Source organism: Dermochelys coriacea, chromosome 1 (assembly GCF_009764565.3).
Source record: "Dermochelys coriacea isolate rDerCor1 chromosome 1, rDerCor1.pri.v4, whole genome shotgun sequence".
Classification (NCBI taxonomy): Eukaryota; Metazoa; Chordata; order Testudines; family Dermochelyidae; genus Dermochelys; species Dermochelys coriacea.
In genome coordinates this window covers 311,462,435-311,482,390 of record NC_050068.2, presented here as the reverse complement: position 1 = coordinate 311,482,390, position 19,956 = coordinate 311,462,435, and the positions used below count along the sequence as shown (strand labels likewise).

At 40.2% G+C, this 19,956-nt stretch overlaps 1 protein-coding gene across 1 annotated transcript in view; it reads right to left on the bottom strand.

Moving 5' to 3' along the window:
* Window positions 1-340: 340 nt before the first annotated feature.
* ASB15 (ankyrin repeat and SOCS box containing 15) overlaps window positions 341-19,956 on the bottom strand; it is a 45,249-nt gene continuing 25,633 nt past the window's right edge. Inside the window, exons 8-11 of the mRNA XM_043495846.1 lie at window positions 14,567-14,738; window positions 13,480-14,050; window positions 8,581-8,734; window positions 341-5,320 (exon numbers count right to left, since the gene is read on the bottom strand). Coding sequence (XP_043351781.1) covers window positions 5,148-5,320; window positions 8,581-8,734; window positions 13,480-14,050; window positions 14,567-14,738 — 1,070 coding nt within the window. The 3' untranslated portion in view covers window positions 341-5,147. The remainder of the gene's footprint in view (window positions 5,321-8,580; window positions 8,735-13,479; window positions 14,051-14,566; window positions 14,739-19,956) is intronic.

Genomic DNA, 19,956 nt, shown 5'->3' with positions numbered 1-19,956 from the left:
TCCTTTGTTGGTCGAGGTATATTGAGATAAATATGTGGCTATGTGCATTCTTGTAACATGAGCTCCATTTAAATTATATTTGCAGTAGAGCTGTGCAGAGAAAGGTAATTCCACTTTGTGGAAGATTTTGATATTTTGAAATTTAGTTTTTTTCTGATTTGGAACAAAACCCAAAAGTTTCAAAATTCTTGGCAAAAGGAAAAGCACCAGGGTCCCCAACACAGGAGTAGGCCACCTGCCTGTCTGCCCCATAGCTATGAACCTGGAAACACTAGGGTTCTTTATCTGAGATAGTCCAGCAGCTGGCTGTCCTAAAGCTGAGATCCCTGGAAGTACCACAACCCTGGGAACTTGGGAGTTGGTACTCCCAGTGTTTCCAGTTTCTCGGCTCCTTGTCAGCCAGGAGGGTCGGGTGTGTGACATTCCCCAGGGTACAAGATGGACTATAGAATAGAGGTGTCTCCTTAACTCTATAGCCTGGGGTGCTGCTTTGCTGCCAGAACAGCCGCACCTGGCCTGCTCACATACAGCCACTAGCATGTAAAATCACTCCCAGCCACATTACCATGAATGCTCTCTCAGCCATTCAAGAATTACACCCAGGGAAACACCTGCATATTCTTCAGTCCAAGCCTTGTTCCCTAGAGAAGAAGGAGGAGAGGTGATGTGAAAGTCACTGTCTCTTATTTTTATACCCTCCTCCTTTCTTTGGGAATTACCCCCCACCAGGGATTAGACAAACAGTCTGCTGTGTACATGCAGTTTGAAACATTCATGCAATGCAATGTAAATTTCTTGTTTACACTCCCTCCCTGCTGGTGAATGGACAGTTAAGTAGGTAATGGCCTTTTAGCACCTCGCTGGCATGCTAGTGTACCTTTGTCTCTGAGGAAATGGTTTGTGTGCATTACACAGAACTACAGCATATTTGAGTAACAATCATATATCAAAATCTCATAAGTTTACATGCAGTAATGTTACACACATTTCAATGGGATAATGATATTCAGCAAAGTATGAGTTTTTTTCTATGATACCTCACAAGGCATACTTCATACAAACTATACCATAACATTATAAAAGTGGTGAACATGGGGGATACGGTGTCATGGGTGGAACTAGGAGCCTGGAAGCCCTGGTTGAGCAAGGAGATTGGGACCTGGCACTTCCAGGTTCTCTCTCAACTCTGCAGAGGAGCCTAGAAGTTTAGGAGCTTGGGCGCCAACAATTCATAGATTTTAAAACCAGAAGGAACTACTGTGGTCATCTAGTCTGACGTCCTACAGAACACAGGCCATACAACTTCTCTGACTTGACTGCTGTTTGAACGACAGTACCTCTTTCAGAAAAAAAGTTCAACCTTATTTAAAAATTGTCAGTGTTGAAGAATCCACTATAATCCTTGGGAAGATGTTCCAATGGTTTTGTTATACCTGGACCCAGCAGAGAAGTATATAGATAGAGGGGACTAATGGAAACACAGCTGTCTGCTGTGGAAAGATTATTGTTCTTCTGGCAGTAAAACTGAAACCAATATGACAGTGAGGCTTTGTACTGAGGATGAGTGCAGAAACATTTAAAATGATAGGACATCACATTCCTCCACCCTACTTTAAAAAAAGCTTTCCAAATACATATACATTGTCATTTACATGGCTAACAAAAACTATATAACCTAACTAAAGTTGTGGGTGGTCTACTGCAGACTCTCAAGTTGCAAGGGATTATTCTGCCCTGGAATAGCAACTCACTAACTGAACAATGTATAAATTCAGGCACACAACTGGTTTTCTCACTCTCTTGGGATAATGTGGTGATGGTGGTAGATAGTTTCCTGAACAACAGGAACAACTGAGGTAAGAAATCAATTGGATCTGATATCAAAGTTTTTTTTCACCAAGTCATCAAAATTAGGAGTTCTAACAGAAGGAGGTTTGATCTGAGGAACAGAAAGTCCTACTGGAACATCCCTGGACTCTAGTACTTGTCAAGATTACAACTGCTCCATATGTTATTTCCATAAAATACCATCAGATAGTTTTACCACAAACAAAAGAGGTCTTGTGCATTTTACAAGATCTCCAAGTACCCATTTCACTTCACAGTCATAGTTGCAAATCTACTTTAAATATCCTACTTGAAAAGAGCAATGATGAGTCTCACATCATCAATCAATTTGCATAGCTTGGGATTTGGCTATATGTGAGACAACATCAGGATGGAGCAGGTCCCAAGAGGTATGCAAAGACTTCTTCAAGAAGAGAGTTGCAGGTTGTAACATGTGTTGTGTTCCTGCAGAAAAGCAAAACAAATGTCTGTTTCTGTCCAGTTTCTGTTGATGACTCAAATAGACTAGTAACTAGTTGCTCTTAAGGCATGCTTAAGTGTTCTGCTAGTACATTTGTAGCTCAGTGTATGCAACAGAATGTTTATGCTGAATTTCATTTGAAGCAAGGAACCTCTGAAATTTTTCAGAACAGAAATGAGGTCCATTATTACTCACCAACTGTAACAGTAAACCAAATTAGCTAAACAAGGTATGAATATGTCTAATGGTCTTGGTAATAGTAGCTGAAGTCATTCGGAAAATTTCTGGCCATTTCAAATAGGTGTTGACTACAACCAAAACCATATAACCTTCCAAAGGTCTGGCAAAGTCCACATGAATACATGTGTCCAATGAGTCTGAGGCCATGACCAAAGGTGTAGATAAGATGGGCCAGGATTATGTTGAATTTGTTGACACATAGTACAGAACTTTGCCTTTCTCTCAATATCTTTGTCAATCCCCGGCCACAGACATGATTCCAGGCTATGGCCTTCATCCACACAATGCCAAAATGTTCTTTGTGAAGAGCTTCCAAAACCTGAGATTGGAGTGATCTTGGAATGATCACTTGCATTCTTGATTATATGCAACCATGATTCACAGACAATTCACACTGATGTAACATGAATTGTGTACACTGGGAATTTTTCTGATCCAACACTACCTTGTAGTACCACTTCCTTCATAAGAGAAGGCACATCATCCTTAGTGGTGTCTTTGTTGATGTCTGTGCTAATGATGGGTAACCTATCCATCAAATTGAGATAAAACACTTTGGCTGAAGTTTCTTTGGGTTGATGGCAGTGCAGGCATGGCATGGCAGTCATCACAGCCCATCAGCATTGCCATGCTGAGTTCCTTTACTGAATTGACGAGTATAAGAATGAGCTGAAAGTAGCAATGCCCATTGTTGCATATGAGCAGCAGCTAATGACAGAATTCCATGTTTCCATCCAAAAATGAAAAGTAACAGCCATTGATCCATCAGCAAGGTAAAAGGTCTATCATACAGATAGGTATGGAACTTCTGAATTCCGAAGATAATGCTGAGAAATTCTCGCTCTATTTACACCTATTTCTTCTCAGATGTAATGAGTTGTTTGTGAAGTGAAGGCAATTGGTTTCTCCATGCCATCAGGAAGAAAGTGGAAAGAATTGCACCCACTTCATACTGTGAAGCATCACAAGCCAGTAGCAATGGCAACAAAACATCAAAGTCCGTAAGAACTTTTGCTGACATCAACAATTTCTTTGCTTACTTAAATGCATGCTCACACTCTTCAGTCCATTTCCATTTTTTCTTTGCTTGTAACAGGTCATGTAAGGCCAATATTGTTGCCAGATTAGTCAGAAATTTACCATAAGAGTTAAGGAGTCCTAAGAATGAATGTAACTGTGACACATTCTCTGGCAGGGGTGCTTGAAGAACTGCCTTCTCTTTCTCTGGCAATTTCCTTAAGCCTTTGACATCAATTACATGTCCAAGGTATCCAACTGAAGGTGTGAAAAATTCACAGTTGTCTCAATGTATTCTCAGTCCATGGTCTTCCAAACCTTAAAAGAGCATCAAAATTCTGATGATGATCCTCTTGATCCTTTCCTGTAACAAGGATGTCATCCAAATAGCACTTTGAACTCCATTCAGTCCCTTCACAATCTCATCCATGGCTTTCTGGAACAGGGCAGGTGCTGATGTGATACCAAAAGGCAACCTGTTGTAACAAAATAAGCCTTTTTGCATGCTGATTGTGAGATATTTATGAGATATCAGATCAATCTCCTTTTGTATGTATGCATTGAGCAAATACAATTGATTGAAACACTATCCACCACTAAGATTAGCGAACAAATCTTCAATACAAGGTAGTGGTCAAACTGGTTTGCACATAAAACTGAATTCAATGTCACTTTGAAATCGCCACAAATTCAGACTGAGCCATCCTTCTTGATCATTTGCACAATGGGTGTAGCCCACTCACTGTGTGAAACTGATGACAAGACTCCAGTGTTCACTAAACAGTCCAAATAAGTTTCTACCAGAGGCTTTTGAGCAAAAGGCACAACTCTGGGCTTGCAATATTTTGGGTGGCTGTCCGACTTAACAGTGAACTTCTCTGACATGCACAATTGTTGCCAAAGAATATTAAATCCATAGAAGGCTAATCCATAATATCTTTCCCCTAAAGCTTTACAGTATGAATAAAAAGGATGATTGCTGTGTTTGACTTCTTTAGATCTAAATAAAAAAGTGAACTGTTTTATTATTTTTGGAGCACTTAACAGTAGGACCACAATTTAAAATGTACAATATTATATTTTCAAGCCAAATACATGAAAGGTGGCTTGAGTCAAAAGTTATCATACAAATGAAACAGGGAACATTTTTGTTTTCATCATACATCTAATTTCCATATATACGCTTTTTAAAATAAATCAGCATTTTAAACATGATCTCTTTTATCATCTTCAAGAGAGAACCCACTAAGAAAACTCTGCTCGTAGTAGACATTAAAAACACTTTTTTACCAGGTTGAACTGTACATATTACTCACCTAAAATCCAATCCAGGAGGTTCTGGGTTGCACAATGACTATCATCTCCTTTTCCATGCTCTTAGAATATCAAGACACAATGTTAAGTAAAAACAGAAAAAAAATTGAGTTTTACAGACCACATTTTTTAAAAAAGGGTTCCCATAAAAGGCCTATTTACAGCAAATATCAAATGTTTTGAGTACATATAACAATACTACATAATTCTCAATCTAGCCAAAAAGTCTAAAGAATTAATTTACAAGTTTTAAATGACTTTTTTATATTTAGGCTAAATTTAGCCCCTTTCCATACAGATCATATTCTTTATATAGGATATAGTCCTTTAGAACTGGTGGAAGAGGAAGCTTCGCCATTGATGCTTGTCTCCGTAGTCTCCTTAGTCCCATCAGTTTACGTATTTTGAGGCGGCACAAATGTTTTAATGGACGAGGATTCTCTGGAAAATAGTGAGGGAAACACATCAGGGGAAAAAAAACAGGCTATTAATTTGGCAGTTGTGTCTCAGACTTAGAATCTCAAAACATGTGCTCTAATGAAACTCACTTCAGAATTAATAATTTTATTAAGATAATGTTGAAGTAAAAAGAAAACGTTACAGAGTTTAGGCATAGAAGTTTCTGGTTATCAGGGAATAAGGTACAGATTATCATGGGGTGCGAAGTTCAGTTTAGGAGCAGATGGCATAAAGAATACATAATCTGCAATCTCCCCGATTGGGGGTAAAAGTTTAACGGGTCAAAATACAGACATTGAGATATGGGGGTATGTTGACCATATAATGGCTATGTTCAGATGTGGAGTATAATGAGCGGATACAATGATGAGGATGGATCTACTCTCATTTGGTGGGATTTAATATTCAGTGAGTTTATGGTTCCAGTTCATATTGTCCAATGGAAAAAAAAAAAGTCTCTCAGTCCCTTTCCCATGGTTGATGCACAATGTTGTACCAGCTCCCACCTCCTGGTACTGTCGGTGGTCGGTGATGTGTTCAATGTAGATGTCCCTGGATCATCGGATTGTGTCCGAGACCATGAGGCGCCGTCTACCAGCTGAGAACTCTCCTGTTCCTGTTACTTTTAATAAAATACAGTTTTAATTTACTCCCAAATAAATGCACCACTAATAAAATTTAACTGGAGCAATAGTGACATCCAGTGGCCAGTTTTATTGTACTTCTATGTTATTTTCATATTGGATGCTCATTAAGTGTTTTTTCCCCCTGTTTTTAATTGACAAGCCTGTTTATTTTAGCTAAATTCTAAATGGTGATTTTATGTGCTATCATCTTATAATCGGCACTTTTCCTTTAAAATGATGGTAACACCATGGTCTCAATTTCTCAAATGTGGGCATCCAAATAGCATATCCAAACCCTTCATTTGGATGTTTAGATCAACACACCAATTAGCATAATAAATGGTGACTAATTACATGATCTGTGTACTCAATCCTGAAAGGTGCTAAGCACCTTTGATTCCCACTGACTCAGGGTATGTCTACACAGGAACGCTCCCGCAGCAGCGCTTTGAAGTGCATGTGTGGTTGTGCGCGGGCACTGGAAGAGAACTCTCCCAGCGCTCCTGGTAATCCACCTCCACGAAGGGATTAGCTCCGAGCGCTGGGAGCATGGCTTCCAGCACTTTGAGCCTGTCTACATAGCGCTTTAAAGCACTCAGACTTGCTGTGCTCAGGAGGGTGATTTTTCACACCCCTGAGCCAGCAAGTTAGAGTGCTATACAATGTAAGTGTAGACAAACCCTCAGTAACACTTAAAGGTACACTATTAGACCCTGTGTCTCTGAGTTATTGCAACGTCTAAACAAAGACTCCAAATATCATAAGATAACTGATACATCGTGCTACCAGAGAGAGTTCATTGTAATTAATGTTTTATATGAACAGCATATTTCAAAATACTTGAACTTTTTAAGCAGTTAACACAACCAAATCACTTTGAAGCTGCTGTGACACCAAACAACAAAATCCAAGAAAGTAATTATTTTGCATACCAGTGTAAAATATAAAAGCAAAAATGAAGACAGCATCAGCTTTAATTTTGAAACATTTGCCTTTTATCAGTTGATATTACAATCTCCACATTATTCAGACAGAATTTTGTATTTATCACCCTAATAGAAAGAGAACTGCTTTGGTGAAGGTTTATAAAAGCATAAACATAGACAAACATATTTTCCATAGTTCAATAAATTAAAATGTATTAAATAGATCTTCATTTCAAACAATTCCAGTTTGTGTGCACATACATATAGATATATTTTAAAATAAATGTAGATGTGCAATAGACTAAGAGCTCTACTGCAATATAGCATATAAATATATATTTAGGCATGGTACACATACCCTTAGGAAATTGTTATAAGACATCTTCCTATACATATCTAATGGCAACTTTTCAGAATTTAACTGCAGCTGCTTTAAAGTGGCACTGAGATAAATATCATAAATTAATTCCTTGCGTGTGTTACTAATAAACTAATGAAACTGCAATTTTTTAAAATGTAGGACTAACGTGTCCCTTACACATAAGCATATACCCTACATAGCCTATGTAAGGGACAGGAAACTTTGTGAATTCATAGTTATGAGGTGAAATCCTGCATATATTTATGCTTCAGCTGGGAGGTGTGATTCCCAGCTCAGGCAGACAGACTTTTATGCTAGCTAGAGCACAGCTAGCACAAGTCTATTTCTGCTACCAGTTGCAATATAGACATACCCACTGAAGTCAATGACAAAACTCCCATTGACTTCAATAGGGCCAGGATGTCACTCATGGTGTTTCTGCCAGATCGATCTATCAGGAGGGTAGGATTTCCAAAGGGTCAGGGTTCCTTCCACCCAGAACTAGAAAGGGCTTCTGCATCCCAAAACCTGAGGATTCTTTCCTAAGATCTTGGCAGATCTTGAATGATGGACCCAGAGCAATCTGCATGAAGTTCCAGTGCCCCCTCACTGCCCCTCCCAGTCTCCATGATTCCCAAATTGCTGCTGCTCCTGAACCCTCTCGGTCCTGGGGTTAATATTGTGATGGAATGCCCCATCTCGTTTGTAAGCCTTTTAAAACACAGGTATACACAGGAACCTGTGAGAGGCTCAACTAAAATGCTAAAAATGACGCCCCGATAATGCTCATCGTGTAAATCAGATTTAGGACATTGTGGCATACTAAAGGTCAACATTTTACAGTGGAAGTGCTCCACACTCTTTCTCATGTTGCTCTTTGAAGAGCTATTAGGTGAGGGAGGGAGTAGAACAATGAAAGCGTGGGCAAATGCCCCTCAGTAAAGGGTCAGCATCTCAGAGGATTACTCAGTGATGGGTGCTTAGAAATACATATGTCAGTGTAGGGTGAGATTCTGCCACCACTACTCGCCTGGAGGTACCTTACTCTCCAGTTGAAATAAATGGGGCTTCCCACAGAACAAGTTACTACTCAGTGGGGCAGATCCTTAGCTAGTATAAATTATCTTAGTGCAATGATGTCAATGGAACTCTGATGACTGATTCTACCTGAGGATCTGTCCCAGTCTGAGACAGGGTGTCAGGAACTGGCCCTTAGACCAGGTGATTCAAACAGAACATATTAGATTTAAACATAGTCTGGTAATTATAGTAATTTTTTACAAAATGTTAGTACCAGATCAAATCATTAAACAAATGTTAGATATTTACCTAATATCTGACGTACCTCTGGCCATTCTTCCTGTGCTTCTAGGACACACTTTAGTTTTGAGCACAAAGGCACATAATCCATATAGTCTATCAAAATGCGAATCACATATCCAACTAAATGTTTCAACCAAGGAACTGAAAGAAAGGCACAGAACTGAAAGGAAAAAAAAGATTAATTTTAAAATTCACCCAGGGAAATGCCAAAGTGATGCAATTTTAAAGAATTTATTTACAGAAATATGCTGTAAGAAACAGTCTTGTACTGAAACCCCATGGGGATATAATGGATCACCAAAAAGTTATCTCCAGCCATAGCTAACATCTGATTCTTTGGTTGTTTGGTCTGATTGTTTGGTTGGTTGGTCTGATGGTTTGAACAGAAACCTGAAGGCCACTTTTCATTATGTTAAAGATGACAATATCTTGATAACTTCCTCTATTGTTTTATTCCACTTTGGTTTTAGGAATAGGGTTAAACAGCTTTCTCTAAAAAGTACAAAGAAAAGGAGTACTTGTGGCACCTTAGAGACTAACAAATTTATTATTTGGTGGAAAATGCATCCGATGAAGTGAGCTGTAGCTCACGAAAGCTTATGCTCTAATAAATTTGTTAGTCTCTAAGGTGCCACAAGTACTCCTTTTCTTTTTGCGAATACAGACTAACACGGCTGCTACTCTGAAATCTAAAAAGTACAGTTTCACTACATGTATGCTGAGCATTATTGCTCAAACAATAATCTCAAACTCAGGGGAAAACCTGGAGGACATTAACTTTTAGGCCTTTATCATTTTTATTTACTACTATCATAACACTACATTTTTTCATCTATACTGTGAACTAAAATTTGCTTGAATATATCCCTGGAAAATGGGCTTGAGGTGAGTCTCAAAACAGCCTATGAAATAATCTGGCACCCTTGGAAATCTTTGATCATAAAGCATCCAAAGTATAAAATCCTCAAACCCTATCTTGTGTTACCTGTGTTACAAATAACAACTTGTCAGTATCTTGTGCAGGCTAATTGTGTGGGAATGCCTGCTGCTAACAGAATGCTAAAAGGCATCCTGCTCCCATTGAAGAAAATGGGAGTTTCATCATTGACTTCAGTGGAAGAGGGATTGGAACCAAATACAATTATATTTTTTCTTTTAAGCCCACCATTTTATACAAAAGATATACATTTTCCAAGAACTGTATCTCATAAGGACTGTGTTTAATTGTACAGACGCACCCCGACGTACGCAATCGTTCCTTGCGTAACTAGAATTTTGCGTAAGTCGGAAACGTATACTCGACCATTACACAACCCCTCCCACCTCCAAAAACCCCTCCTATTTCTCGCTTACAGAACTTTTTCCGTAAGTGCGGATTTCTGTAAGTCGGGTCTTGTGTAACCCGCGGAGCGTCTGTACTGACACTGCTTTATAGTAGGTTTCAGAGTAGCAGCCGTGTTAGTCTGTATTCGCAAAAAGAAAAGGAGTACTTGTGGCACCTTAGAGACTAACAAATTTATTAGAGCATAAGCTTTCGTGAGCTACAGCTCACTTCATCGGATGCATTTGGTGGAAAAAACAGAGGAGAGATTTATATACACACACACAGAGAACATGAAACAATGGGTTTATCATACACACTGTAAGGAGAGTGATCACTTAAGATAAGCCATCACCCACAGCAGGGGGGGGAAAGGAGGAAAACCTTCCATGGTGACAAGCAGGTAGGCTAATTCCAGCAGTTAACAAGAATATCAGAGGAACAGTGGGGGGTGGGGTGGGGGGGAGAAATACCATGGGGAAATAGTTTTACTTTGTGTAATGACTCATCCATTCCCAGTCTCTATTCAAGCCTAAGTTAATTGTATCCAGTTTGCAAATTAATTCCAATTCAGCAGTCTCTCGTTGGAGTCTGTTTTTGAAGCTTTTTTGTTGAAGTATAGCCACTCTTAGGTCTGTGATCGAGTGACCAGAGAGATTGAAGTGTTCTCCAACTGGTTTTTGAATGTTATAATTCTTGACGTCTGATTTGTGTCCATTCATTCTTTTACGTAGAGACTGTCCAGTTTGGCCAATGTACATGGCAGAGGGGCATTGCTGGCACATGATGGCATATATCACATTGGTAGATGCGCAGGTGAACGAGCCTCTGATAGTGTGGCTGATGTGATTAGGCCCTATGATGGTATCCCCTGAATGGATATGTGGACAGAGTTGGCAACGGGCTTTGTTGCAAGGATAGGTTCCTGGGTTAGTGGTTCTGTTGTGTGGTGTGTGGTTGCTGGTGAGTATTTGCTTCAGATTGGGGGGCTGTCTGTAAGCAAGGACTGGTCTATCTCCCAAGATCTGAGAGAGCGATGGCTCGTCCTTCAGGATAGGTTGTAGATCCTTGATGATGCGTTGGAGAGGTTTTAGTTGGGGGCTGAAGGTGATGGCTAGTGGCGTTCTGTTGTTTTCTTTGTTGGGCCTGTCCTGTAGTAGGTGACTTCTGGGTACTCTTCTGGCTCTGTCAATCTGTTTCTTCACTTCAGCAGGTGGGTATTGTAGTTGTAGGAATGCATGATAGAGATCTTGTAGGTGTTTGTCTCTGTCTGAGGGGTTGGAGCAAATGCGGTTATATCGTAGCGCTTGGCTGTAGACAATGGATCGAGTGGTATGATCTGGATGAAAGCTAGAGGCATGTAGGTAGGAATAGCGGTCAGTAGGTTTCCGATATAGGGTGGTGTTTATGTGACCATCGCTTATTAGCACCGTAGTGTCCAGGAAGTGGATCTCTTGTGTGGACTGGTCCAGGCTGAGGTTGATGGTGGGATGGAAATTGTTGAAATCATGGTGGAATTCCTCAAGAGCTTCTTTTCCATGGGTCCAGATGATGAAGATGTCATCAATGTAGCGCAAGTAGAGTAGGGGCATTAGGGGACGAGAGCTGAGGAAGCGTTGTTCTAAGTCAGCCATAAACCGCATTTGCTCCAACCCCTCAGACAGAGACAAACACCTACAAGATCTCTATCATGCATTCCTACAACTACAATACCCACCTGCTGAAGTGAAGAAACAGATTGACAGAGCCAGAAGAGTACCCAGAAGTCACCTACTACAGGACAGGCCCAACAAAGAAAACAACAGAACGCCACTAGCCATCACCTTCAGCCCCCAACTAAAACCTCTCCAACGCATCATCAAGGATCTACAACCTATCCTGAAGGACGAGCCATCGCTCTCTCAGATCTTGGGAGATAGACCAGTCCTTGCTTACAGACAGCCCCCCAATCTGAAGCAAATACTCACCAGCAACCACACACCACACAACAGAACCACTAACCCAGGAACCTATCCTTGCAACAAAGCCCGTTGCCAACTCTGTCCACATATCTATTCAGGGGATACCATCATAGGGCCTAATCACATCAGTCACACTATCAGAGGCTCGTTCACCCGCGCATCTACCAATGTGATATATGCCATCATGTGCCCGCAATGCCCCTCTGCCATGTACATTGGCCAAACTGGACAGTCTCTACGTAAAAGAATGAATGGACACAAATCAGACGTCAAGAATTATAACATTCAAAAACCAGTTGGAGAACACTTCAATCTCTCTGGTCACTCGATCACAGACCTAAGAGTGGCTATACTTCAACAAAAAAGCTTCAAAAACAGACTCCAACGAGAGACTGCTGAATTGGAATTAATTTGCAAACTGGATACAATTAACTTAGGCTTGAATAGAGACTGGGAATGGATGAGTCATTACACAAAGTAAAACTATTTCCCCATGGTATTTCTCCCCCCCACCCCACCCCCCACTGTTCCTCTGATATTCTTGTTAACTGCTGGAATTAGCCTACCTGCTTGTCACCATGGAAGGTTTTCCTCCTTTCCCCCCCCTGCTGTGGGTGATGGCTTATCTTAAGTGATCACTCTCCTTACAGTGTGTATGATAAACCCATTGTTTCATGTTCTCTGTGTGTGTGTATATAAATCTCTCCTCTGTTTTTTCCACCAAATGCATCCGATGAAGTGAGCTGTAGCTCACGAAAGCTTATGCTCTAATAAATTTGTTAGTCTCTAAGGTGCCACAAGTACTCCTTTTCTTTTTGCTTTATAGTAATGCTTTGCTCTTACATAACTACAGGAAATTTCATCTCAGGATTAAAAAGCACTATCCAAGCATTAATAAAGCTTCACAGCCCCCTTGTCACAGGCAGATATTATTATTCCCTCTATCTATAGGGGGAAACTGAAGTACAGACAGGTTAATTCCTAAATTTTGATTTTACCCCCTAACTTTGTGTGCCTCAGTTATTGGGATACCCAGGTCCTGATTTTTAGAAGTGCTGAGCATCCACAGCTCTCATCTGATTTCAATCAAAGTTTGGGATTCTCACTGGCTCTGAACATCTGGACATCTCAAGCTGGGCACCAAAAATATGGACATTTCATAAATTTGGTCCAACATCTCAATCCTGCAAACACTTACACATACATATAACTTTATTTATCTGAGTAAATTTGTTGATTTAGATAGGTTTACCATACAAGCAGATATCACGTACTTAAGAGTTTGCAGGATCATGTCCTAAGTGATTTAACCCAAAACGTATAGGCAAATAATTGGCTGAGTTGGGAATAGAACCCACTTTCCTGCCTTCCAGCTCCCTCCTTTAATTGCTAGTCAATATTTCCTTCCTACAACCTCTAACTCAGTTTCAAAATTAAAACTATTCTATATGTATCATTTTCTCTATCCCAGAATAAAACTGAACAAAGGTTATTTGGTGAGGGGGTAAAAATAAGTATATTGAGATCAAGAAATCTTAATTCTGCATTAAAATATGAAATAAATTTAAAACAAGGTTACATTGAAGAGAAAAATGAAGAGACGAAAATGAGGAATGTGCTTACTGGAGTATCTTTTACTACACAAGATGTCCATCCTGGTAACACCTCCTCTTCTGGAAGTGACCACACAAAAGAACTTCCAAAGATGTCGCCATGCATACAATCAAAACACCTCTCTGCATTATATCCATGATTCAGCAACAGCCTTAGCATTACCTCATCATTCAAAGCATACTGAATGGCACTGGGGAAATGGGTGTCATTCACGAGCATGAAGTAGCAATTGACATTTGCTCCATAGGATAGAAGCAACCGTACAATTTCATGGTTACCAGCTCTTACTGCTACAAGAAGACAATTTAGAGGATCCTCGTTTGGGTCTGCACCAGCTTTGAGTAACACTTCTGTGCAGAGAATGTCATTGTTAGAAACAGCAAAATAGAGTGCCGTTTTCCTTTCATCATCGTAGTTTTCAGAAATGTGTTCAGCCAGAAGAGTATTGACATCAAAATCGTTTTCAATTAGGAGTTCTAGACACTGCACATTCTGGCCATCTGCTGCTGAGTGAATGGGGCTTAACCCACTTCTCCGGATTGCAATCTTGGATGTAACTGGAATTAGATATTTCAGTGACCTAAAAAGATAACGAAGAAAATTTTCATCTGGCTAAAATCCACCCAAGCATCAACTCCTTCCCCACGCTGCAGCTAAAATCCATGCGGGCATAAACCCCTTCCCCAACCTCATGAAAACACATCCAGTTGTGACTTTCTACTACCTAACTAAACATTTCACCCGAGAAGCCAGATTCTGCCCTCGTTTACTTCTGAACAACCCCAACAGATAAATTTCTGTCCTGACTTATACCACATGGAACCTTTTTGAATTAAATGGAGTTGTACAAAGTGTAAATTAGCACCGAATGTCCCAATTACTTTCTTTTAGTTCTGCTAGGTTTTGTTTTTTGTTTTGTATTTCCTATTATATATGCTGAAGCCACATTTAAGATTTAATTAAAACTAATTTAAAGTACATACTTGTCAAATATGAATGATATTTAAATTTGGACTTTTCAATTCAATCCTTTAATGTGACATAATACTAGCTGCAGTATTATAGGGGAGAATTTGAAGCCTACAGTTATACTCACAGATAATGTCCTTCATAAGCAGCTTTGTGTATAGGGAGCTGTCCTGCCCTATTAGGCACGTTACCACTTCCTCCATATTCCAAAAGAAGAGCTATACAGTCTGGATTACCTCCTCCAGCTGCTTCAAACAGTACTGATGAACCATCATCGGCTAAAGCATGAACGTCACCACCTGGTGGAAGGATATAAAGGTAATAGTTAAGTCCAAAGGAACTTGGAAGATATATCTTGTCTTTAAAATATCCTGAATTTCTTTTCTCTTCATGTTCAGTTATTAAAATTGTACCTCTAAGAACAGAACAGAAAAGTTTATAGTAACCAGTTTAGAAATTAAATGTAAAATTCAGCCATCATAGATACAAATGGATATATATTGGGAAAATGGAAAGAAATCACTTGAGTGACATTTGCTTTGAGTTGAGATTCTTAACTGAGGATTTTCAGTATTCTGAAATCCTTTCAAACATGCTTAATCTCAGATCTGCATGTTGCTACTTTAAAAAAAAATTGGTGTAGGAGCAATAGTCCAATCTTGTCACTTCTAACATATATATTACATCATTGTAAATCTTTTGTTTTCTTCCAGTGGAACAAAAACATTCCCACGTGACATTCCCTTCCTCCACAAAAAATCCAATCTTGGGAAAAAAACATGTTCAGTTACAGTAAAACTTCAGAGTTACAAACACCTTGGGAATGAAGGTTGTTTGTAACTCTGAAATGTTCGTAACTCTGAACAAAATGTTATGGTAGTTCTTTCAAAAGTTTACAGCTGAACATTGACTTAATACAGCTTTGAAACTTTACTATGTAAAACGGTATTTTCCCTTTATTTTTTTAGTGGTTTACGTTTAACACAGTACAATACTGTGTTTGGTTTGTTTTGGTTTTGTCTCTGCTGTGCCTGATTGTGTGTTTCCGGTTCCAAATGAGGTGTGTGGTTGACTGGTCAGTTTGTAACTCGTAACTCTTAGGTTCTACTGTAAATATTTCCTTCTGAGACTTGGAAGCAGGGCCCAGCAAGGTAGCTGGAGACAATTTTTTTTTTCTTTTTTGCAGTTACATCTTTTGTGGTAAAGATTTCAATGTTAAGTTTAGCTTTTAAGAGTCTTATATGAATTGAGATAATCCCTAGAGTGCTTTGGTTCCATAAACCAAAGAGTGAGGATCATGTTTTCCTATTCTCTGTCTGTTCAATCATAAACCTTGTAATCTGAGTTAAAACCTTGAGATTTGGCATAGTTATAGGCAGGCTACTTTGCAATATGGAACAATTGCAGCAGCACATCCTAGTGGCTATGGATGGAATTAAAAATATAAGTATATACTACACAGTTTTCTCTTACTTGCTTATCCAGTATTAATCTACCTATTGAATCACTGGTGCAGCTCACATATTGGGTATTTGTGCTGGACCAAATAAACTAACTCTGATGGCTCTCATTCTACACCCACTACATGTGTTCCTTACACACAGAATCCCCCCAGTGATGTATCAACTATTCTGCTTTGGAGTTTGTTGGACATTAGACAAAGCACACCAGCAGGTTAATGCTTTGATTAATACAAACCAAGGTGCTGTGAGATTCACTGAGAATCCTGATGGTATTTAGGTGCTGGATATTTACAAGACCTGAAATATGTCAAAAAAGACTCATTCAATAGTTTGAAAAGGCAACCTTCTGCACCAAGGGAAAAAGCACATTAATGTGAATAACCAAAAAGTATGCAATTAATTTTCTTTTACCAAAGAAGGTCAGGCACTGGTATTTGCTTGAATATGTGGAAAAACATTGAAACAGGACAGTGATCGGCAATATAGTGTAGAAGGACTGAAGCACAGGGTCAGCAGTAAAGGAGGAAGGTTGTGGGGAAATATATTGATAGAACGCAACTTAAGACATGTACATCTGACATTTTCCTTACTTTCTGTTTGCCTAGTTTATTCAGTTTGTGAGGGACCATGTCTATATATGTGTTTGTATAGCATTTCCCTCAATGGTGCTATACAAACATGTAGGAAAGATTATTTCAAAGCACACCTTACAGTACTAAAAAATGACTACATTATTCTCATACTTGTCCACAGCATACAACTCTTAGCTTAAAAAAATGAGAGCCTGCCATGGCTTTAACTGTCAGTTTGCTGAAATAAGAGAGCACAAAATCAGACCACCGTTAGTACTAAGAATTCCAAAAGACACCTCACAGAAGGATGCAAAAGAACTGCATGATGCTGCCATAGTTTAAATTCTGCCAGGATCAGCAAAGGCATTTCAACATTTTAACATAATCTCAGGGCAGCTGGAGATAATGGAAAGGCTGTATATTGTCTGAGATGTCTGCTGATCAAGTCTGCTGAAAAAAATTGCATGGGAGAAGAGATGCGAGCCTGTAATTGGCAATCTTCCTGGGAACAGGAAAGTCTACCACGATGTAGATCAGAATAAAACAACTGTTTCTTCTAATGGAGCAGAGGAGTCAAGTGAAGAGTTGTGCTGTATATTTGGGGAACAGGTGTTTGGCTCACCAGGGGGAAGAGCACAAGCCACACACAGCAGTGCAGCCAGAGAACACTGATATGTAAATTGCTGCACACGATAAGCATGAAGGTACCACTCAGCAAGGCTTTCATGGAATCCAGGGGAGCACAACAGGCACGGATGATATGGATCTAACAACTAGAAAATACTCAAACAATGGAAATATGGTTGAATATTGGGAAATACTTTGGGTGTTCTGCAGTACATGACATTGCAAATAATAATAATAATTAATAGTTAATAACAAGGGGCACTGACTACAAAGGCCTTACCCATTTTCTGTGCCTTTCCCATCTCGTTTTGGCTACAAGATGTAAGCAAATGGCATAGAAACATACATTCCCAATGGTAAGAGATGTATCTGCAGTGTTGGCCTCAACATCAGACTATATTCCTGATTGTCCGTGTCATGGGTCCTGGTAAACTGCCCTGCTAAGACCCTCTACCAGTCCCCTGAGTACACTCTTCTCAAGTGACAGGCCTGTGCCTCCACATCTCTTTTGGAAAAGTGCCTGTGGACCAACCATTCCCTGACTAGGTCTCTGAGTTACATGTGGGGAGCGCAGCTGGCTCCCAGCCTGGTCACTAGGCAACACAGCAAGCTCAGCTAGGCCCAATGAGCCCTCTCCTAATAGTTGTGCCTCCTGATTGGGCAGGGGAGCCAGCAGCCTGCTACTTGAGCCTTGCAGCAGCACCAGTACAGCAGCTGCTCAATGTGAACCATGCCTGTAGCAGTGCTTACACTGTGCTCACTTTGGCTTCTTGCCCCTGCCCCAGCTTCCCTTCTCCATTCTGGTTTTTGACTCCTAGCTCCAACTCCTGGTGATGTCCCTGCCTATGACTCTGGCTTACCCTTTGGCTTAGACTTTGACTTCTGATTTCATTCTGACCTTCAGCTTGGCCCGATTCCTGCTTCACCCTGGAGTCGGTGCCTGATCCCTGGATGCTTATCATTACTTGAACTGCCACCACAGCCACCAGGCCAGGTCCTGATCCACCCATGACCCTGGGAGCTTATGTTACACCCGTCTGGTTACCAACCATATAACTTAGGAGGCCAAGTTGGCTTGGCACCTGCACAAGTTTCAGTCAGGGAGCCTTCAGTCAGTGGCAGCGTACAGAAACACATCAGGAGCTTCTCCAGAACAAATTTATTATTTATTTTATCCCTCTTCATAGCTATAAACCTGGCTATTGTGTTTGAGAGGAAGCTCCTTATTCTTATCCATTGTTTTATCCTTCCTGCCTAGTTTTGTAACCAATCCATTTTCATCTAACTCTGTGTATTCAGGGAGGGTAATATCACCCAGGTACACTGAAGGGCATATGATATTTATAGAAAATACAAATATTTCCTAGTTCTCCACATTAGTTTGTATGGCTCAATACTTTAAAGACAAACAAAGTTTAATTTCTTCTGACCAAAACAGCTGAAGTCTGTAAATGAAGCCAAGCAACAGCCAATTTTGTAGAGCAGTGTGATTTCATGGACTGATTTTAGGGATGGAAGCAAGCAGCTCCTGAGTTCTAATCTCTATTCTGCTATTGTCTCACCCTTGTGTCTATTCCCCCACCTATAAAATGGGGTCATATTTATCTACCTACCTCACAGGCATGTAATAAGGATGTCTGTGCAGTGCTTCGGTACTATAAACCAGTGTTTCCCAAACTTGGGATGCTGCTTGTTCAGGGAAAGCCTCTGGCGGTCCAGGCCGGTTTGTTTACCTGCCGCGTCTGCAGGTTCGGCCGATCACGGCTCTCACTGGCTGTGGTTCACTGTGCTCGGCCAATGGGGGCTGCGGGAAATGGCAGCCAGTATGTCCCTCGGCCCGCGCCACTTCCTGCAGCCCCCACTGGCCAGGCACAGCGAACCGCGGCCAGCAGGAGCCGCGATCGGCTGAACCTGCGGACAGGCAGGTAAACAAAGCGGCCGGGTCCACCGGGGGCTTTCCCTGATCAAGCGGCGTCCCAAGTTTGGGAAACACTGCTATAAAGCACTATATAAGTGTAAAATAAATAGTCAAGCACTTTGGAGAATAATTCCAATACTGCACTGATACACTACATTATGCATGCTGCCTGCCAAAGTGGACATATTTCAGGACCATATAGAAGGGTTGACACTACCCATTCAGATGATTGGGACTCTGAAAAGAGAGAGAAGTCAGGATGGAAGGCACTGTGAATTGCCAAGTTTGGGATACGTTTGTACAGTGCTTTGAAAATATAAAGTGCTATATAATTTCTAAGTACAGCTAGGAATTAATGTGTGCTACAAATTGATACACTCTACCCATGAAACAGCTTGCAGAGGGCAGTGTAAATAACATAAAGCCAATGCTAAATGTACTGAACTGTAACTGAACTGTAAAGCTCTGATGGAAGCTGCTATGTAGATTAGTAATTTAATTGCATGCCAGAGCAATAACTGTAAAAGACTGTTCTTTGAGTCTTCAACTAACAAACTTCAATCATTGCTATAAACATGGAATTCTGACAAAGATATGAACTCTAACAGAAACCTTAAACACATTACAACAACACTCTGTTACGTTGTTATTGGGAAACTAGATAGTATGAAGCTTAAAATATTAAATATAGCTTAACATAAGTAATAAATGAACACCTGAGTATGCAAGTATATTGCTGCTGTGCACAGGTGAAAATTGCTCGGTGTTGGTAGAAAAGTATCTATATAAAACACTCATGGGTGTCATGTAATTCTTTTTTGTTTCTGGGATACACTTTCAGCTGCTGTCTTTCCTAGCATTTTCAACATATTTAACTGTGATCAAACTATGCCTATATATAAAGGAGGATATATGTAGATGAATCTGAATACTATAT